The sequence below is a fragment of the Centruroides vittatus genome, unplaced genomic scaffold, assembly GCF_030686945.1.
Source record: "Centruroides vittatus isolate TY-2023 unplaced genomic scaffold, ASM3068694v2 contig_1422, whole genome shotgun sequence".
NCBI lineage: Eukaryota > Metazoa > Arthropoda > Arachnida > Scorpiones > Buthidae > Centruroides > Centruroides vittatus.
The window spans coordinates 587,926-610,845 of record NW_027120892.1 but is presented as its reverse complement, the minus strand read 5'-3'; the positions used below and the strand labels follow the sequence as shown (position 1 = coordinate 610,845).

At 30.3% G+C, this 22,920-nt stretch overlaps 2 protein-coding genes across 3 annotated transcripts; one reads left to right on the top strand and one right to left on the bottom strand.

Annotated features, from left to right (window-relative positions):
- The first annotated feature begins 5,867 nt into the window (after positions 1–5,867).
- Positions 5,868–12,183, top strand: LOC136968265 (uncharacterized). The gene is made up of 4 exons (XM_067262251.1): positions 5,868–5,876; positions 5,936–6,101; positions 8,965–9,467; positions 12,133–12,183. The coding sequence occupies exons 1-4, from the start codon at positions 5,868–5,870 to the stop codon at positions 12,181–12,183; spliced, it is 729 nt and encodes a 242-aa protein (XP_067118352.1).
- Positions 12,184–12,261: 78 nt separating this feature from the next.
- LOC136968270 (uncharacterized) lies at positions 12,262–21,874 on the bottom strand. 2 transcript variants are annotated; one of them, XM_067262254.1, is made up of 5 exons: positions 21,160–21,874; positions 18,234–18,408; positions 16,905–16,968; positions 13,963–14,099; positions 12,262–12,982 (listed from the first exon to the last, which is right to left on the bottom strand). In XM_067262254.1, the coding sequence occupies exons 1-5, from the start codon at positions 21,356–21,358 to the stop codon at positions 12,781–12,783; spliced, it is 777 nt and encodes a 258-aa protein (XP_067118355.1). In that variant the 5' UTR covers positions 21,359–21,874; the 3' UTR covers positions 12,262–12,780. The 2 variants fall into 2 exon arrangements, with proteins under 2 accessions (XP_067118355.1, XP_067118356.1); XM_067262255.1 differs by having other exon boundaries at positions 16,905–16,965; positions 21,160–21,872.
- Between the last annotated feature and the right edge of the window lie 1,046 nt (positions 21,875–22,920).

Below are 22,920 nucleotides of genomic sequence, written 5' to 3'. Positions count from 1 at the left end.
TAGTGTGCACATTATCATCATCGTATCAAATGAAAATTATATATTATGTACGAAAATAAATATTTGACAAAATAATGAATTACAATCTAAACGTTAAGATAATACCACTTCTTGTAACTATTCAATTTGGTTGCTGAAATAATGTAAATATTCTTGCCAAGGAGTAATTATCCAATGTTTAATAAATTCATACTGTATATGATGTAAATTAAACTGTGCTTTAACAGTGACAATTATAAAAAACAAAAGATTTTTTTTTGCATTTTGTTACCCCTGTCATAGTAAAATCCCGATTTATTTTTTATTTTGAATATTTATGGTAATAATATTAAACAAATACATAAAAAGTGAATGTAAAAATATAAATGTTAAGCTGTATAATTTAGAAAAATATGTTAGAATTATTAACGATGTGTTTTACGTGTAATAGCAATTTGTTAACAATTCTGAAATTAAATAATAATTTTAACCAACGTTGCGTGAAAGAAATAAAATAACGTAAGATGTCATCTATTTGTAATCTTACCTTCTTGAAATCCTTTGACTCCAAATGATTTTTCCACATCATCATCATCGTGTGCTGCATCACCATCCTTATCACTTGTTGATATTTGCTGGAATGGTAATGTTTCGGAGATATCATTCATGCAATCGTATTTTTTATTTCTATTATCAATCGTATTTGGTGTTGATGTTGATAAATTGACATCGACATTAATTTCATCAATTTCTTCGATTGCATTTGCATTGTTAGAAAATGCATTTTCACTATATAGGACGTTTGCATCGTTTTCCAATAAATCATTCTCGACGTCATATTCATCTTCTTCCTCAATTACTTCTTTTACCAAACTGTATTTTTCTAAATATATGAATGCCCTTTTCAAAGGCCTGTCAAAATAATCTTCACGATCACATGCTATTATAAGTTCTCGTGAACATTCCAAATTCTGATTTTTCTGTAAAATACAATATCGAAATTTGTTTTTATCCTTAATTTAACATAAAACAATAAGAAAATCTAAATTCAAGAGTTTATTGTAGATTAATTAATATAAAGAATCTTAAAATGTTTTCCTTTATCTATCAACTCCGAGAACATTTGTATAATCATAAATAAATAATGTAAAGCAATTCAATTCATTCAATATTTTATGAAAAGAGATAACCCTGTTTATCTAAAAAAAATTTTCAATCTTTAATAATGAATTGTAAACACTACAACGAAGATCTTCAGAAGGTAAAGCTATTGTTTTAGACCAAAATATTAAAATATTTGGTGTAATATTAATTTCCCAATTCAAGCCTTAAAATCGGTCCAGAGATCGATCGTTCTAATTTATATAGGCGTTTAAAATACCTTAACTGTATTTGTTCAAGTTATACCAGGAGACCAAGACTCCAAACAGTGATTAAACACGTTAATTTTGATTTTAAGAAGGCGTCAAATAATATAAATAAAGTTTTTATTAAATTCAGTTTCATTTTTTATGTAATTTCAACAATTTACTTGATTGAGTATTAAATTTCCCTGGAGAAAAAAAATAAAACCTAAGTAGCTTAACCTAAATGAGAAACAAATTCCATTTAATATTGAATATATTATTGCAATCTTCGAGATCAAAAAGCCAGAAACTGAGAATTGAATGTTAAGGGGATTGGAGAAATACAGTCTGCTCGATACGTCTACTTCTTTAAAATATTTGTAGGAAAACTGAAAGGCAGTTAAATTTATATGATGTTATGTTAACAAAATGTCTGAATGTTTTTAAAGAAATTACCTGCTTTCAAATTATATTTAAATAAACAGAAATCTCAAAATATCGTTACATATTTCTCTATGTATTTGACTTCTATTCCTATCTGAATATTATTTGCTCTATTTTAAGTAAAACATACATCATAAAATTTTCTGGTAAACTTACCTTAAAGTTATTTCTATACGGAAAACAACTTCCGTCAAATTGTTGTTCATCGCCTAGAAATAATCATTTCATAATTATTATTGTAAACGGAATTACAAATACTAATTTATTCTAATGTATTAACAAAATATAAAATAACAAATTTCCAATTCCTTTTACAAAACCTATAGAATAAAAATTGTAGAAGCGTGTGCTGTCGTTTATACGTCTTAGATGGAAACAATATTCATATATGTAGGATTACATTGAGAAATAAAATCATAAAATTAATTTATGTTTGCACAAATCTATTCTATGTTCAAAATGTTGTATACAGAAAATTAACGCAGATTTAAATATCATTAATGACAGTCAGAAATATTGATTTATTCTTCTTTTTCTATTTACTGTGGCCTATACGTATAGTTTCTTATTCGTTGCAATTAAAAAGTTTATCTTGAAGACAATCGCAACTAAATTTCTACGCTAATTTTTGAGAATTAATTGTAAATACCCGCAAGTTGTTCTCCCTTTTTAATTGAAAGAAATCAAGAAAAAATGTAGTTGCGATTCATATCATAATGTGCTATATAATATTTTCATTGATTATTTTAAACCTTCCGTTAAAAAATTACGATTAATACAGTTTTTTAATATACATCATTCACATACCGATAAATAATTCTTTAATTATAAATATATATACAAATAATTGATTGAACTTACTTAAAAAATTCATTTTTTAATAAAGCAATATCTTTAGAATAATAGAAGCTTCGAATAATCGCTCCAAAAAGACTGAAATATTTTTTGACAATGGTCAAAATTATATTATTTACATATATTATTAATGCGACAATAAAAAAAAAGTTCATAGTTATGCTCAGAACAGCGCGTGCGTTGAGCATTACGCTCGAGCTAAAGAGCACATTCATAATTTTCATACTCTTCAACTTCATATTGTCTTTTTAAAAATTTACTAACTGACTGTTTCATTCAATACTTAAGACACACAACATTTTTATTTCCTCGACCCTCAAATGATTTGTTGATGGAAGTTTTTTCAGAGTTTTCTAGAAAAATCTATTTACTTATTATAAACGTGAAGAAAGTTTAAAAAATACTCCACGTGAATAGCTAGCCATATGAAAACAGAACACCACAAACTTCCAGTATGAGAAGACAGTATCGAAACCGTAATACATGTAACAGCAAATCTTTGCTGTAATTCTGTATATTTGCAGTGTATAACTTTAAAGTAACGTGTGGACATAAGTGTAAGGTTCCAGACAAGGTCCGAAATCGCAAAAATGTAGAATCTTGTTGTGAAAAAAAATATCGATATTTTATATGAGGGAGAGAGAGAGAGAGAGAAACTCTTGATCAAAAAAAAAAAAAAAAAAAAAAAAAACGTAACGAAAAATGTAAACAACGAGTCTCGGGATGACGTCAACGCGTGTTAAACGACCTGTTAATGTTTAATCCAAAGGTAGAACTCTGACACACGCACTCATAAAGAGGTATAAGGTTGACACAAGTATTCAAAGAAAAAAATTGAACTTAGGAAAACAATTTCAGAAAAAGGGAAAAATTGGAGAGATAGAAAAATATCGCGTGATCGTTAGAATTCCAAAATGACATCAATTGCAAACAACGGATTAAATTATGAGTGCAGGTGTTGTGGTTCTATCAACAATCTTGGAGCACAGTCGACAAAGGGTGTCAAATAGACACCTCGAATCGGACCTTTCCCGCGACCCGACATGGTCTCGTTTTGCGCTTGAAAACAAAGTGGTGACCAATCGGGAAGCGAGGAAAGGGACGAGGGACCAATCCGAAAAGTAGATAGTACACGAGAAAAACGTATAAAAACTGGGACTTCAAGGTCAAAGGAGAGTTTTTCCGGAAGGACGGACATATCTCTTGTGGATTAAGACAGTGTAACTATATAGCGATAGCGATAGCATACAGGGGATGAAGATCCAGGGCTACTCAGAGCTATTGCCTGGGTGTGAAAAGAGGGGGACAGAAAAGGGCTTAAAATAAGAGTTATTTCAATTTAATAATTTTTCTTGAAAAGTGTTAGATAGATGACCGCCACGACTCCATTGCTAGCAAGAAATTATGATGTACAAAGATAATGCACTGCTAATTTGAGGTAGAGTGCATATACTTTAAGTAATAGCCGGAAAAGTAAAAATTATCGAATACATATTTATATATTGACTGTCATTAGTTAGAGTAGTCATTTAGCTTTGGAATAAAAGAAGTTTCTATGTTCTATCTTTATTAGAACTCTATTTATTGAAGCTTTCATTTTGAGGTCCGATAATTCTGATGACATCAGAATTATCGGAATTATTTTGTAAAAAGTCCATCCCTTTTTTTTTTTTTTTTTTAAACTCTTTCCGCCCTGTGGGCACTAAGAGGGCCTCTTTTAGTAGGCCCATTATGGGTTCGGCCAGGCCCACAATGGGGCGACCGGGTGGTGAGGGACGGGGCCCGACATATCCGAACGGACCACCCCCCGAAAAATTCCTGGGGATTATTCGACCCGTTCGGATTCGATCCCGGGTCCCCCAGAGCGGTAGGCTGCCACCTTTACCGCTCGGCCATCCGGCCGTCAAAGTTCAAGTCCATCCCTTGTCGGAGTCGGCAGATTTTTACACGACTCCACAGCCCTGTATAAAAGTACGCATAAAAAGTTATTTTAATAAATTTGAATTGATTTAAAAATCATATTTTTTATAATACCATAATAATATAAATTTTGAGGTATTATAAAAAATTTTCTCCAAAACATTTTCTCAATGTGTTTACATACGAACACAAAAGCTAAATTAGAAATCTATATTTACGAAATAGAATCAACACAGCTGAATTAAAATACGAACTTCTGCAGAATAAACAAAGCATTTTTCTAATTACATCCTGTACGAATATTAATTTTAATTATTCAATTTTATTATTAAAGGATTCATACAAATATTTATAAAATGTTGGACATCCAACGACGGTCATCTCCGAAAAAGACAGTTTTTACAATTTCCATTGTTCAGAGGTTTGACTGTATTTTCAACAATGGAGTAATAATGGTCTGGATGGCCGAGCGGTCAAGGTGGCAGCCTACCGCTCTGGGGGACCCGGGATCGAATCCGAACGGGTCGAATAATCCCCAGGAATTTTTCGGGGGGTGGTCCGTTCGGATATGTCGGGCCCCGTCCCTCACCACCCGGTCGCCCCATTGTGGGCCTGGCTGAACCCATAATGGCCCTACTAAAAGAGGCCCTCTTAGTGCCCACAGGGCGGAAAGAGTTTTAAAAAAAAATGGTCTGGAGCTAGAAGAATTATTTATGAACAGTGAACTTGACTTAGGAATTTTATATGCTAAGAATAAATATTTTTTTTAATGGTATTAATAATAATTACAAATTATTCTAAGGAAGTGATAATCGAGTGATAATAAAATATCTTTCTAGCGTAAATAAATTTCCTTTCTGTCATTAAATTATACTACGAATCTTGTTTTTCCCAACATAAAAAATCGAATATTATAAACTTTTTAAATCAGCAATCTATTTTGGGTTTGATCAGGCCCACAATGAGGCAGCCACGTGATGAGGACAGAACCCGACATATCAGGATGGACCGTCATCGAAAAATTCCTGGAACTCTTCGATTCGCCGTATTCGATCCCGTTTTTCCGTGAATGGTAGGCTGCCATCTTAAGGCCGCCACACATGTCCAGGAAATCCTTCGAAAAGTAACTGTGCAGGCCTGGCCTTGAGGAAATTCAGAATTTCCTGTCGCCCACACACGAGGAGGAAAATCTCTCAGTTAGCCAGTCGGCCAGGGCATTTGATGACGACGTACTGGCTGTTCTTAGATATTTATTGGCAACAAATTGTATTAAAACACGCGGGAAAAACATGTGCGTAAAAGTCTGTGTAAAGAGTAGTAGTAATGGTTTGGGTAGCACTGATCACAAAATTAATTTTTCATACGAACAATTTTAAATGGCATTATTTCAGATCACAAAATTAATTTTTCAAGAGAAATCTTGGGTTATAGATTCTGTTAAAAAGCATCAATTACCAGCGAAAGATCAATGGCAAGTCGATTTTACTACCAAAAAAATTCATGGGTTAAATTTTATAGACGAAAATCCATCGGATATAACTGACTGGATCGAACATAGTAATTTACAAAACTTATTAAATTATTTCTCAACGTATAAAGAATTATTTTTATTTAAAGGTGGATAGATAGGGGGAAAAAGTCTTTTTAAAAACTGGAGCTACAGTTATTTAGACATCGAACTTCTTGGGTGACAAAGATCAGATAATATTAAAAAGAATAGTTATTACCACAGACATTTTAAAAAGCATTGTTCTTTTTGCAACATTCTATCTTACGAACAATTCTTAATTAAACAAAAAATAGATATTTTCAAAATCAATACGTTGTATAAATATTTAATAAATAAGTAACAAATATAATTTAAATAATTATTATATTAAACTATTTCTCTATTTTACTGTCTTATTGTCAAATATTATTTCAAATTGTCGTGTTTTAATTTATTCCGATATTAGAACAAAAAAAAAAAAAAAAGCAAATATAAATAATTCTCAACCACATCCGATATTAGTACTAATTTTAAAAATTATTATCGCAAATTAATTTTATAATTTAATAATTAAAAATAATTTATTAAACTTTATCTTATTGTTAAAATATTATTTTAAGTTGTCATGTTTTAATACAACATTAAAACAGGTATTAAACAGGTATAGGTATTAAAACAATAATTTTTTTTAAATGTAAAAGAAAATGATATTAAAGAGTATCGAGATGTTTTATGAAAACTAAAGAAGTGAACTGAAATGTTTTCTAAATATAGAAACTGAGGAAATGAATTGAGAAGTTGTCTAAATATTAAAATTATTTATAATTTTAATTTACTCGAGAAATTTTTGATCTGAAAATAATTTTAATTTTTTAACCTTTATTATTTATAATCTGAAAAATTAATTTTTCAGGTTATAAATAATAAAAGTTAAAAAGGTTATAAAAAATAATTCTTTCAAACATTCACGAGACATTGTTCTCACTACTCGGCGGCCTCACAACTGAACGACACGACTGCACACACGTTCAGTTGGCCTGCGCAGTCCAAAACTGTGCAGGAAAATCAAATGGTTTTTCGTTTCTACTCCGGTGGACTGTACAGGCCGCCGAAACTGTACAGTTTTCCCCACACACGTTCAGGAATTCCTCAAGGTCAGGCCTGCACAGTTATTCCTCAAAGGATTTCCTGAACGTGTGTGGCGGCCTTTAATCTCTCGGCCATCCCGCCGTTAACTCGAATTCGTCGAACTGTTTAACTCGAATAGGGTTTTGATACAGTATTTTTGTGCTCTCCGAAATTTTAAATTTAAATAAAATAATTAACATTCATCAATCGAATAAACTAATCAGAAACTTTATAGAAAGTAGGGAAACCCGTGCGACTAAAAATGAACTTTCCGTGACGGTGTGGGGGTTGTACACATGTCAATTACAGTATCTTCGTCACGCACACTTCCAGACAGCTTCCGTGACCTAGATTTTGGCGGAAAATTTTTAACATACAACAGTGATAAAGAGTGGTATGTTTGTGATAAAAAATAAATGTGTTCTAGGCGCAAAATATCGTAATTAAAAACTGTCGTCCGTCCGTCACTCTGTCTTTTCTTAATCTCGAGTACGGAGTTAGATAAAAGTTAAAACAAGATGTAGAAAGATTAGTAGCAGGAGGCCCGGATTAACTATATAAAATTTTCTGATGCAAACGAATGTCACTTTTTTTTTAATTTAAAAATATTTCCTTGCAAAGAAGTTAGATACGTGACTGACATGACTCTGTTACTAACAGGAAAAGTGTGATGTACAGGGGCAAGACGCTACTAATTTCAGGTGGGGAGTATATACTTTAAATTAAATAAATTAAAAATTGCGGTAGGCATTGTGATGATGTCACAAACAGTAATGTGGATTTTTATCATTTACAAGTTACTTGCTGTTACGAGAAAGCATTCCGCTTTGCTCAATTTATGTTATTAGCGAGGTTGAGGCCGAAGTTTAAAACGCGAAAACGTGTACGTCGGACGTTCAGCGCCGATTTTCTGTAAGCCTCGAAGTTTGACAATGACGTTTGGAATGTCGAGAATGATTCCATTGACTTTCCAAACGCCATTTTCAAACTTCCGAGTTTACAGGAAAGCGGCGCTGAACGTCCGACGTACACGTTTTCGCGTTTAAAACTTCGGCCTCAACCTCGCTATTGATTTCCAACAGTTTTCCGTTTCCACATTATACAGGTTTCCGATTTATAATAGTATTTTACACCGGAAATCCTTTCGTTCAGAGACTTATTTTCCGTACAGGCAGGTTTTTGATTTTTAGAAGATCCGCTTTAGACAGGTTTTATTATATGAACATACGTAGACAATTATGAAGTATATTTATCGCATTTGTAAAGAATTCTTAATACATCAATCAATTTATTCGTTTTTTTACATTCCGGCTGTATTAAAACATACAGAATCCGTAATTAGTAGCTCAGTTATTCCAACGGACAGCTTAACAAATAAATTCTCTCATTGGCTGAACTTGTTTACAGAATTAATTAAATAATTTGATAACGAAGCTCCAATAAATGGGATTTTTCGTAGATAAAACAAATAGAGAAACGTGGATTTATAAACTTCTCAAGCCTGTAAATATTTCAATTGGTGACGGATCAGAAGCTATCTTCGTTTAACATGAAGAAATTCTTACTTTGCCTGTGTTTGATTCTGTTGATTGATGTCTTGAGTAAGTACTTTATCTTGTACTTATTGTACAATATATTAATATTTTTAATGGATTATAAACATATTAATTGAAACTGAAGGAATTTAATTATTTTTTTAAAAAGAATTTTATATGGCTGTTTGTAAAATGAGGATTTCAAGATGTTATAACTGATTTGCTACAATATATAAAATTATACTTAAAGCAAATATAATAATTTCAGTTACGGAAGGGAATAATAGTGGTCGACATGGCCGAAGTGGACGTGCAGGCAGCTACGGATCTGTTCTCGGCGGTGGAGGTGGACATTTCGGCGGTGGAGGTAGACCTTTCGGCGGTGTAGATAAACATTTAGGCGGTGGAGGCGGACCTTTCGGCAGTGTAGATGGACCTTTCGGCGGTGTAGATGGACCTTTCGGCGGTGTAGATGAACGAGGAGGTCGCGGCGGTGGAAGTGGACGTGGAGGTCGCGGCGGTGGAGGTGGACCTTTCGGCGGTGTAGATGGACCTTTCGGCGGTGGAGATAGACGAGGAGGTCGCGGCGGTGGAGGTGGACCTTTCGGCGGTGTAGATGGACCTTTCGGCAGTGGAGGTGGACGTGGAGGTCGCGGCGGTGGAGGTGGACGTGGAGGTCGCGGCGGTGGAGGTGGACGTGGAGGTCGCGGCGGTGGAGGAGGACCTGTTGCAGATGGACTTCCCGGCAGTGGAGGCAGAGGTGGACGTAGGGTGAGTTTTTTTATACCTCCGCGTAACTCCGCACGAGCGGCATCCGTTTAAAAATTCCTGAGGAACGCGTTCCTATAGGCCTATTCTAGTTGGAGTGCGCGCCGTTAGACGGCAAAAACGGCCACTCGTAGTAATAGTTTACGGTGGAAAGCGACATAGCGTCTTCCATGGTTCAGACAGTTTCGTTTGGAAGCCCAGTAAGTAATTTTATGAATGAAAATTTAGAAGTTGTGAAATTGCAAGTTAGTGCACGCAGTGATGTAAGTATCTTCTCGAATGGTAGCGCCCTTCTAATTTTTTTCGTGGCTACTTTCAATGCTCTGTCGGTAAGATAATCCATTTTATGATTAAATTTTACAATTAAGACCCTCCTTTTTTTCTCTAAAAACGTAAATCCGTCTATCACGATACTATCAATAGTACAGACGCCGCCATCTTTCTTTCTGTCCGTTTGGTTAAGTATGGGAAATCTGCCTAGGGGGAATGCCTTCCGGGAGGTTTTTTTAAAGGTAACTAGCCCCTATTCAGGCGTTACAGACGTGAGAAAACCGGAAAACTCTACGTGGCCAGCCCGTCTTGGCGAGGCGCGAACCCACAACCGAACTACCAGTATTCAGGGAACGGAACCACTTGGCCACAGGTGGATCCTTTCTTTCTTTCACCGTCGTTCCAAAATGCCCACAAAGAACAGCGCACTACCGTAGTAGTAAACACGCAGAGCGACTGCCATCAACGAATTCACCTTTTATTGCTTGTATTTTATTGCTTTTTATTGTCAAAAACGCCGTTGTGACGAGTTTTGGTACTAATTTATTCTTTACGGAAATGTCTTCTAAATGTCCTGAAATGTTACAATACCAAATTTGGTTGCACTTGGACTGCTAAATATCTTTCTAGACAGCGTTGAATATGGTGTTTTAATTACGATCCTATAATTATAATACAGTTTATAAACAATCGAAACTTTATTAAAAAATAAGAATGCCGAATATATTACGATTCTTATGTATTAAATGGTTATATCTTTGATATAAAATTTAAATGTACTGGAATAAGGAAAAAAAAAACTTTGATTTATTTAATTTTCAATTGTTTTTTAATAGGAAATATTTTAATATTAGTTTAAATAATTCAATGTAAAACGATTTCTTATAATAACTTATCACTTTAATTATAGTGAAGAAGAGAAGAATAAAATACCGAAGCAGGAAATGTATGCATCTTTTACTTTCTATCTTTTATTAAGTTTATTTTAATTAATTATAATATGAATATATTAATATTCGCAAATTTCTTCTATTATTACATGTTTAAATATCCATAGAAAATACTTATATAGTAATACAAAGTATATGGGTACTTCCAGTCAGCAAGAAATTTGCTAACTTGAATTGAACTAAGTTTCATCATGGTTTCATTTGTCAACTGTTTGGTCGTCATTGCTTAATAAAATGGCTGACAAAAAGCAATAATTAATATCGAAAGATGCGAGACAGATCGTCGGAAGTATCCTCACACATTTTATTCCACAAGTTTAAGTTATTCCAGGGCACAACTAGCCCATGGTAGCTCGTGTTTAATTCAGCTGAAATAACGAAGGTACGAACCACTGGCTAGTCCTGGTTACAATCTAAAATTTATTGTAATGTTGGCGATAGTTACAATTGTGTGTTGTGTGTGTGGTTTTTTGTTGTTTTTGTAGATTGCTATCATTATATGCAGGAATGTCTACATCAAAGCACTTGGGGCAAGTGTCCCCAAGCACCCGGTTGCTCTTTTCTTAATCTCCAAGGAGCTCTAAGGTTTCATTTTGTTTTAAAATTAGTTACCGGTACTCATTTTTATCACAGATAATGTTTTACTGATGACAAAATAAAAATATTTATTAACCGTAACTTTGTTCTATCGGGGGTCGTGGTTGTTCGGTTGAGTACCGAGATACCACTATATCTGATTAACAGTTTTTCAAATAATTCAAGCAGTAAGGTTTTTCTGTGAAATTATACAGTAGAATTCCATTCTGGTTTAGTAAGCTGAGTTGAAAGGAGTAAATTCTTCAGATTTTTGCATTCTTTCAACCCAAGTAGACGTCTGTCAGTAGTAAAGAGTTGGAAATTTTGTACACATCTATTCGGTCAGCATTACACTAAATGCATATAGCATAAATTAACAATGTGGTATGGTATATGATATGTAGTGTAAATTAATTTACACTACATATCATATACCATACCACACAGATCATTGCTCTACATACATACCAGTATGCTAATAGCCATACAGAGAAAATTTTTAACAATGTAGATGTAGATTGAACAATGTAACAATGTAGATTGTTTTTGCTTTACGTTGATTTTTTACATTATAAAACATCTTGTGAACATTAGTTATATAATTCTTAGTGGTTTATAAATGTAACTTTATTTACATATTTTATTGCATTTTAATTCTTTTGCACTTTATGCAAAGGAATTTTATGGCAATATCCTGTACTCTAGCTCAGTTATTATATTGTTTTTAAATTTTTATGTCTTACTTTTATCATTATATGTATTTAATATTTTAAACACTTTTGGTGTATTCTGACTTATTTATATTTTTTTGCAATTTTCATTTATGTTTTATGTCAGTTGATTTTCTTTTTATGTATTTTATATTGTTATAGGTTTTGTTATTTATCAGGAGAGGAGATGTGGTGTCCAGCAACATTTCCTAATGTAGATGAACTAAATAAATAAATAAAAACTATTTTATATAAAAAATTTATTTTTTTTATAAAGGTATACAGTTGCTTTAAAATAACAATAAAACTGTCTTAACATAAAAAATACCATGAGTATTTCTTTAAAAATTACTATTATTCAATATTTACATTGAAATTTTTTACAATATTTACATATATTCAAACAAAACAGTTAATTGCTCACAATAACAGGTTCCTAACTATGATACATTTGTTTACATGACATCAATCTTCATTCCTTATAATTTTATTGGATAAACTAAACTAATTATCTGTATCTTTTTATGAATAGTTAATCTATCTAAACATAGACAGTTTTAATATGGTTTTATAAGTTAGATGCAATACTTATTGTATATATCAATAGTATCATGATATAAAGCAGGACTATATAAAATTAAACATTACACCACATTTAAAAAAATAATTGATATAAATTTAATACTGAACAGTATTATCAACATATTTTAACTTTCATTTATTTAAAATATATATAAAATAAATGTGTTTTGTACTTTATTTAGGATAAATTGTTTAGCATTCATCTATTACAAATTTTAACTTCACAACTTACAGATCTTCATTGCTGATCCCAATATCTGTAGTAGTTGGAATAATGATTTCAATCTGTGGTGAAAAGCCATCTGCAAATATATTTGCAACTCTTAAAATTTCCATTTCACACCTTCTTCTCAATGAAGCTGGCACTTGCTGTAGTATTTCCATAAGATACTCTCCAAATTTCAAACAAGAATCTCGGACAGGTATTTGCCTATAATGTTAAATCAAAATCACAAATTGATATAAATTTCTTCAAGACATTTTAAGATTCATCAAATAATAAAATTATTTTATAAACTAAAATTAAACAATATTAACTTAAAATTAGCAGATTCATAATAAAAAACAGAAAATATTCCATATTTTGGTTAACATTGATTAACTTATAGTATTCATATTCAAAGATTCTTTTTCTAAAGTTAACCAAATTGTGATAGATCAAATATTCTTTGAGAGTACACAGACAATTCCTAGCTGGAATGATGATACATTGCAATATGATTATTTAAATTTACATATAAAAAGCTGATTCAGACCTGACAATTAGAAACATGCTTAATTATTTTGAAAGCCATTCTATTCCTTAGCTTGAATAAATAGATATCTTGTTTTCGCATTTTTATTTTTGACCAATTATTTTAATGGAATCACATATATGCAAACATAATTATATCTCATTTATTAAAAACAGTAATAATGAAAATGTTTAGTATTTGAAAATTGCAATTCACTTGACTGTATTCTTTTTCAATTTAAAATTATTTAACCATTAAAATTTATAGATGTAAACACACATTTGCAAATATGGAGCCCAACTGTTTGTTTTTTTTAATGATTCCAAACTATTAAGACATTGCACACAATATTGTTAACTCTAAAATTTATAGTTTTCACAAAATAGGACAATAATTTTCTTTCTTAAGTGAAAATTTCTTTCCTTTACAGAGGATATAACATAGCACAGTGCTTTCCAATTCTTTTACATTATTTCTTTCCAAGAATAATAATAATAATAATAAATCAATCTATAAATTATATTCTCAATTAATATTTGCAATATCACATTTATTCTTAGTATTATTAAAAACTCATTTGGTTCAGACAGATTTTCTAGATTCTTCAGGATTAGGTTAATGTATTATATAAAAAATTACAATAATACTAATCAAAATATAGTATATTCTAGCATACCCATTGAGAAAGTTTAATTCTGTTTCTTCATTGGAAGCACTTCTTTTCCTAGATTTATTTACTTTATGTGTTGAACATATTGAAGCAGGAGAAGGTGGAGATTCTAAATGATTTGTTTCTGATAATTTAGAATTATCCTGAAATTAAAAAAAAATTATATATATATATATACACACATACACACACTTTACAACAGTATCAATCAAATTCTACAGTTATTTGTATTAATGTAAATCATATATGCTTTATTAATTATAGAAGACTTTATTTGTTATTAAATTTTTATCTTTTTTAATTACTGAGAAAATACACCCAGTTTCATTTTCTATCTTCAACTGAAAAAAAAACTAGAAATTATTCTAATTCTTGCTTCATTATTCTAAATAACTCTATCCAAAATCAATATAAAAATAATACACATTAATTTTTAAATTTATCCTAATCTTGAGTATATAAAATCAATGATTCTTCTGTATACCATAAAGCATTAATTCATAAAAATATTACAAAGTTGCTTTTAGCTCTTGGTATAATTAATTAATTAAAATATCTGCAAACGTGAGGCAGATAGTAGTAAGGGCTCATTGGTGTGATAAGCCCTCACATTTGTAGATATTTTAATCAATCATAAAAATATATTAATTTTTAAACAAATTCTAATTGTATATAATAAGTATATGTTAAATATAATAATAATAATTATTTTTTAAATTGCTCTTAATATTTAAATTACATTATTATTATTATTATTATTGTATGTATGGATTGCATACCAAATTAATACTAGTATACATCAGAGCAAGGTCAATGCATAGCTACAAGAAAAGTTATTACATGAGGTTTACATGCTATTCAAATATGTATCTGTGTTTAAGAATTTTCTGACCATAAGACAGTATGTTTAGTATGGCAGCTTTCTGTAATGTGGTATATGTGTTATTGTGAAGCTCTAATGTTTCTAAATGTTTCTATGTGGTATAACACTTGTGCAAGGCAGAAGTACAGACATAATAAGTATCTTATCTATTCTCTACAGGTGTTTTATTTCATGGATGAGTTTTGGGTAATTACAAACTTTTTCAGTAAATGTATTAATATTTTGTATGTTATGGGTGTTTGGAACAACTACATCTTTGATGTACACGAATTTGTTTATTACTCTGGAGTTAGTAGAGTGTATTACAGCATAAGGTGTAATACACTCCACCAAGGTTATGTGACTGTTGCCTAGTTCTAGGCCAGACCAGAGTCACATAAATAATACATTTGTTTTCTGTAGTTATGCGATATTTGGGTACTATATATATCCGTGTTTAAGAATTTCCTGACTCTATTTAGTTTATTATTGTTATTTCTCCTACTTTACAATATATAAATTGTTTAAAATAATTTACAATCAGAAGTAAAGGACCAATTGAACAGTCTAATAGTAAAATTTCCCTTATAATAATTGGTGATCTATTGGAAATCAGTCTCGTTCAATATAGCAAATACAGTAGAGCGTCGAAAATTGGAATGTCGGTAATTGAAATGGCCGGAAACTGGAATGATTTTCAGTCGGACTGTGTCGTGCTGAATCGAACGTTTTTGATACTAAATTTACTTCTAAAGTATAATTTTCATGTTTTTTATATTCTTCAATATATTTATTTTGTTTGTACAAAATAAAGAAATAATTTTTAATGATACAATAGCCTCGATTATTATTATAAAAATTTTCGTTAGGCTTAAAATCGACGAAAATTCAACACGAAGCGACACGCAACAGAGAAAAATTCAACAGGAAGCGATACGCAACGGAGAAAAATTTGAACATCGGACAGGTTAATATATTTTTTCGTACATAATCGGAAATTGGAAAAAATCACTACTTGGAACGACCCCAGTCCCCAATTGGTTCCAGTTATCGACGCTCTACTGTAATTAAAACAATTACATTTTACCATAAATGATCTACCAAAATTACACATCCTGATAAGCATCTAATCTTATTGTGTAAATTGGATTTTACACCCATTGAAAGGGATTATCGAATAGGCAAAGCAGGGCCGGATTATCGAATAGGCAAAGTAGACAAATGTCTGGAGCCCGGCTTCAGTGCAAAAGATTTCTCTGTTTCAAAACGAGTTAAAATTATTTAAGAAATTCGATATAACACAAAAGGATGTATTAAGAATTCCTACTAAGCTCCGCCCGAGTAAAAAAAAAAAAAAAAAGAAAAAAAAAAAAAAAGGTCAACAGCCACCCGTGCGTCAGAAGTAATGTATGCTACGAGATCTCTCGCACCATCTAGAAATATTCCTGATATATGGTTATGATTTATTTTCTAAATCTAAACTTATACATCGCGACATCGCATCTTCGGTATAGCGTTCAAGTTGCTCTAGTGCGAAGATATTACAATTGAATAGTGTTTTATAAAAGAGTTAAAAAGGGTGACACTACGGTGTGACTTGGGGTGACACCACGATATCCGCACCGAGTGTCACCCATGCTAGCTACGCTAATATCACATTATATAAGATTTGTTTAGAAGCAACTTATTTAAATGGGAGCCCCAATTTAAATTTTGTCTAGGGCCTGCTAGAGGCTTAATCCGGCCCTGCTGAAATGGCTTCAATCTATTCTTAAATTTTCACTGATTGAGAAGACTGGTTTACAAGAATGAAACCTGGATGTTTCTTAAGATATGAAAGTACAATGAACTACTTTTGTAAAATTTATTTTATTGATTATATATAAAATTTTTTACAAACTATTTCAACAGCCATTACTTTATTTGATGGAAGAAAATGTGAAGAAATTTATAATCTATTTATTTATGAAAGAAATATACTATTAATTTGCAATTTTATGACAAATTTTTCTTAAAATAAATGAACAATAGATTTTTGGATATTTCCTATATAAGCAAACATTGAAATATAATATATAATACATACTTCTTGTGTACAAGAGTCTTGTTGAATGTCAATATCTGGTATCACAGTTATATTAGTTGATCTGCTAAAAAAAAAAAAAAAAAAGGAAAAACTGATCAACACTTATAAAAATCATTTAAATGTAAAACAATAATTGCATAAAGTTAATAAAGTCTAACTATAGTTGTTACCAAAAATTAACTTTAAATTTTTATTACAAACTTATTTTATAATAAAAACTGAATGGCATTATAAAAATATTGTCAAAAGAAGGAGGCAAATTATCATTATTGTTAAAAACAAAATTATGTGGTTAGTTATGTTCATTACAACTGAAAATTATTACACAGAATTATAAGATAATTTTGTGTAATTATGATGATGATATTATTCTATGTATGTAAGGTATGATCAAAAGGCTTTAGCTGAGCAGCACTCCAGTCAAGTTTATGTGTAGTACATGTCCACTAGAGTCATCTAGCTGTGCAAATAGCAAGGAATTTGTTGCATTTAAAATTACATATGGAATGTCCAGTACACATACTGATGATATCATTGCTACCAAATACATCCAAATCAGATTAACATGCTATTGTCAAGTTTTTGGTTGCAGGACATAAACTAGTGGACATTCAATGCAGAATGGTGAAGATGCACGAGAATGTGTGCCTGTTCAAAACCACCATTGTGGAATGGCTTGCAAGGCTCCTTCTCACAGGTCACCATAATAAGCATCCTCATGTTGATAACATTGTCAAGCAGAAGTTAGACACCTTAACTGGGAAGCCTTTGGTTTTCTGAAAAAATCTCTGAAAGAGTGATGGGTCCAGTAAGACAATGACATGAAAAGGCCAGTAGTAGACTTTATTATGCAGCAGCCAAGTGGCATTTTTAATGATTTATGGGCATTGCTCATCAATGAGACAATTTCCTCAATGCCATTGGTAACTTTTTAAATAAAATGAACCTACAAGGCCCTTTAGCACTGAAATAAAAACTTTCTGATCATCACTTACATATTATTAAACAGTATAAACAAAATTATGTTGGTTACAATTGAAAAAAATATATATTTTTATTCATATATCATTTAAGTCATTCTTAGAGAATTTATCATAATTGTTTATTAATACAGCATTTAGGAAAGTATAATAAAAAAAATAAAAATAAATTAATCTTTAAGATTATTTCTATCTCTAATTATAAACTATATATAAAATAACTTTTAAGTGAATATTTTTACATATCAAACAAAGATATTCATTTAAGACATCATCATTTTCAATAACCTTTATTAGGAAATTTTGTTTAAGGTTAACAGATAACTAATAATTACTTTTACTTACTTACTCTTTTCGAGATATCATATCCTTTAAAAACAGCATTTGGTGGAAGAAATTCCACTTAATATTTTGAAAACAATATTCTTCAGAAGGATCATCATCTGATTTAGTAATTATTGCTTGATGATAAAGATTTCTAAAATGGTCTATAAGATTTTTCCATAACTTTTTACAAACTTCTTCTACAAAAGAAAGTTTAATATTAAAATAAAAAGATATATTTACACTCTCAATTTAAAAAAAAAACTTAATTAAATTCTATTAAATTCAGCATATTATGTTGAAATCTCTGACTTGAGAAATTGTAAATTCATAATAGGCAGTGAACTGTATTACTATTCATTACTATCAAATGCACTGTATTTATTCTAATCCATATTAGTTTAGATTTAGGTTTATTTGTATATGACAACATGGCGCACGAGCAACCTACTGAAGAGGAGTTGACTCCTGAAAGGATTTTCTAAGGGAAAGTCGCCCATATTTAAGTGTTACAAATGCGAAGAAAACTCGGAAAACTCCAAGTGGCCAGCCCATTAGCAAGGTTACAATTATGTGTAGTACCATGCAACCCACGACCAACTATCAGCATTCAGTGGTTTTACCCACTTAGCTTCTGGTAGGCTCCATATTAATCACATATATTTCAGATATATAAATTTGTATTTCTGTAGAGATGACAAAATTGACATCTTATAATCTTATCAAAATATGTTTCCTCTTTAATATGTGTAATTAGAGTGAAAGGGGAAGCTTTTGAAACAAATATATATGAGCATGTACAGTACAGTATGTTTACAACATTCTAAACCAAGGATAAAACAAAATATGTTTGAAAAAACTGTAAAATTAAAAAGAATTTTAAAAAAATTCATAAAAATTCTAAACTATCATCAATGCTTCCTGACAAGCTACATTAAAATAAATAATGAATTTTTTTAAAAATAATAATAATAATTTATTTTTTAATTTCCCTCTGAAAGTAATAAGAGTCTCTCTTTCTTTCTTTTCTTTTTTTTTCTTTATTTGTTCAAGTCCATTTGGCCAGATCCACATTAGATCAGTTAGATAGTGAGGGGTCAGGTTTGATATATCCAGATCAAACCATTAATGAAAATTTTTGAATAACATATATTCAAGCCTTGCATTCTTTGTGCAATAGAGTGACATCATTTACCATCTTAGCCATCCAGCTGTCATTAATTTTATACATTACATGATATACCGGTATTAATTTTCACATATACAGTACAGTATTTCCGAGTATAAGAAGGAACCGACAAGCTGGATCTTTAATGTCCACCACTCCGCCACCATATCTAAGCAACAAAAATTCTTCAAAATGGTGATGTTGGCAAATCAAATATGATTTTACGACTTGTGTAACATCATTGTTTTTTTTTATAGCTCAAATCTCTTGCAAAATTTCAGATATTTCAAATATATTATAATGGTTTAAACACATCTTATAGTTTACTAAAATACATTATGCATATAAAAATCAGTTGTTAAGTAGCAGTTGTCAGATTACATTATGCATTATGTTGTAATTCATAATGAATAGGGAATTATTTTCTTTTGCATATGTAGACATTTTAACATCTGCCCAACTCTTATTCTAGGAAAGACTATTTCTCTGCTAATTATTTATTAGCAGAAAACTATTAATAAATAAATTAAACATGTTATATTTTAATAAATCCTCCATAACAAGCTGAAAAAACATTTTAATTAAACATTTCTTCAGAAATGTTTAATTAAAATGTACCATGTAATTTATTTATTTTCAATTTGTAGAATTTTATTTAGAATTTTTAAGTGGAATTTTCTCTAATTTCTTTTCTTTACATGAATTTCAAGGAAAAATTCTAAAACCTTAAAATTATTAAACTATCTCATATTAATTGTATATTAATATAAATTGAATTATAAAATTAGCAAAATAATTGTATCTTAAAAATTTCAAAATAATGTTAATGTTTTTTTAGTTTTTAATAATTTGTACATATAAAAATGTATTAATTTATATTAATAAGTAATAAATTTTTAAATTAATACAATAAACATGTAAAATATTTTCAGTGTCACGTGAGTGATAAAAAAAAAATGGCGACGCCCGTCAACATCATCGTGTTTCAAAGAACTTCGGACAGACCGCTGAAACATTAAAATTCCGTAAGGAAAACCTGCAGCTCGAATTACAAACAGGGAGGGGAGAAAAATTACATAATTCATTGCCATTATTTCAACATTTAAATGGATTATTATTTTTAAACAATTTAATTTAAATTTGATATTTTTAAAATTCCGACTTTTCGTAAAGAAAATTCTTAGTGATAAAATATTAATGACTAAAAATTGAAAAAATAAAAAGCAAGGTATTTAAATTACAAATTAAATATCGAATTGTAAAGCGTAACAAAAATAAATTAAGCAGAATCTTTAACATAATTATTAACATTTATTTTTTATTATTTTCTAATATAATCAACTTTATAAATATAAAAAAATAAATTCTTTGAAAATAAAAAACAAAAAAATATTTTTATACACGTTAAAACGTAAATAAATCAAAAGTATATTTATATAGGTATAAAAATTAAATAAAGCAATATTTTAAATATTAATACGCGTAAATAAATTTTAATTAATTAATAATAAAATGAAAAAATAATTTATATATATATATATATATATAATTTTTTTTTTAAATTTAAAAATTCGCTCCCAAATAAATCACGTGATAAATCAGCGATATCGTTTCCGCTCATCCAGACAAAAATTTCGTTTCCGCTCCGTTTATTCCGGAAAATTTACATATAAAGCGCAAATAATAATTTAATCGACAGAAAATTTATTTTTATTAATTCCTTTTTAGACGAGAAGAGGAGAAAAATAAAATAAAAATAAGCCAATCAACAGCGATAACTTACTTTTTAGTTTGACAGATGATGCCACTTCGTTCCACATCTCTTCTACCGCCGCTTTATCTTTATGGACTGTTAAATGGCGATTCCATATTGTCGGCCTACAGCGAATTTCTTCGATTAACATTTCTTTACGTTCTGTCTCTGCTCTTCTCCTTCTCGCTCTTTCTTCCAGCAATCTCTTCTTGTTTGAAGCGGAAGCCATAACGATAAACGAGTTTCGAATGGCGATAAAACAACTGTTCGCTTTCGCTATTACTTATTGGTCCATGCGCGTCACGTGACCGGGTGTTGGCGGGAGCTGATGCTTTAGCGGGTAAGTTATCGATTTCCCGCTTTCGCTGGCAGAGTCTTTGACATCGCCATGTTTGATTTTTACCCCGATTTTCACTCCAGTTTCTTATTATTTAACGGCTTAATTCGCGTGCACTTTTATTTTATTTCTCTATTTTATCAACAGAAGTTGTGGAGTAGAAACTTAAGCGCGTGTAAGGAACTTGTTGATTGAGAACAATTAATGAGAAAAAATCAGTAGATTGTAGAATAATTTTGTCATTCGGTCAGTTTACATTTACAAATTGTTTAACTTTATACATGTCAATATTACAAGCATGTTAAGTAAGTGTACTGACATCTTAACAGCTTCCAGATATGACTTTTTAAAAAAGGTTTTACTGATGTATTAAGAATGTTAAACTGTCTTCGTATTCTTTTTCTGTGTAACTTTATTTATGAATAAAATTGCAATTTCAAGTTACTTTATGTATATAAATAAATGCTTTCTTATATGCAACTACTGAACATAGTTATAGAAAAAGTAAGCTATGCTGTTTTATTTAAAGTACTCATTTAGTGTTATTGAAGAATAATTAGATTCTATTATAAATACTGGCTACTATTTTTACAACAAATTAATTTAGTTTCTTACAAAAGTATTACAATAATGTGATGAATCAATCTTGAAATTTCTAATTTAAAATTTTTTTTCCTAGGTTAAGTGGCAATTTTATTGAAGTTTTAAGAGTGTTATAAAACGAAGAATATTCTTTAAAACAAGAATAATAAAAATACAGTCTTACAGTTTTAAGCTCAAGAAAAATCTCAACTTTCAAAATATGATTTAACATGCTGTTTGTAATTACATTATTTTGATATTGAGAACTTATCAATGTCTTCTGAGAAATAAGTATTTGTAAAACAATGTGGCACAGTTACAGAAAAACAAATTTCTCCCCTCAGTGTTGCAGGCAAAAAGATTTTTCATGTTCATAGATTATGTAATGAAGGACGTGACATAACTGACAAGTCAAACTACCTATAAAAACTTCCAAGGTTCCAACCTATAACTTAATATTCGATCTCCAAATTGGCATATTATCTTTAACACCCTCTGACAATAGCCATCAAAATAAACTTATTGTTCATAATGATTTATGTTCGACTAAAAAGTCTTAACTAAAAAATTCTAATGTAGACAATTAATAAATATTTTCAATTGTTATAATTATAAATTGTTAAAATTATTAAAAAATTAAAGAATCAGTAGTAATATCTGACGTGACTAAATAAGAGAAAAGTGATTTATAAAACAAATATAAGCGAGGTTGAGGCCAAAGTTTAAACGCGAAAACGTGTATGTCAGACATTCAGTGCCACTTTCCTGTAAGCCTAGAAGTTTGACAATAGTGTTTGGAATGTTCAGCATGATTCTACTGACTTTCCAAACACCATTGTCAAACTTCTAGGCTTAGAGGAAAGCGGCACCGA

Coding starts and splice junctions, on each gene's coding strand:
- LOC136968265 (XM_067262251.1), top strand. Junction 6,102..8,964: donor AACTGACTGGATCGAACATA/GTAATTTACAAA, acceptor TAATAATTTCAG/TTACGGAAGGGAATAATAGT. Junction 9,468..12,132: donor GAGGCAGAGGTGGACGTAGG/GTGAGTTTTTTT, acceptor ATATTGTTATAG/GTTTTGTTATTTATCAGGAG.
- LOC136968270 (XM_067262254.1), bottom strand. CDS start 21,358: ATGGCTTCCGCTTCAAACAAGAAGAGATTGCTGGAAGAAAGAGCGAGA. Junction 14,100..16,904: donor AAGACTCTTGTACACAAGAA/GTATGTATTATA, acceptor TTTTAATTTCAG/GATAATTCTAAATTATCAGA. Junction 12,983..13,962: donor GAATTAAACTTTCTCAATGG/GTATGCTAGAAT, acceptor TTAACATTATAG/GCAAATACCTGTCCGAGATT.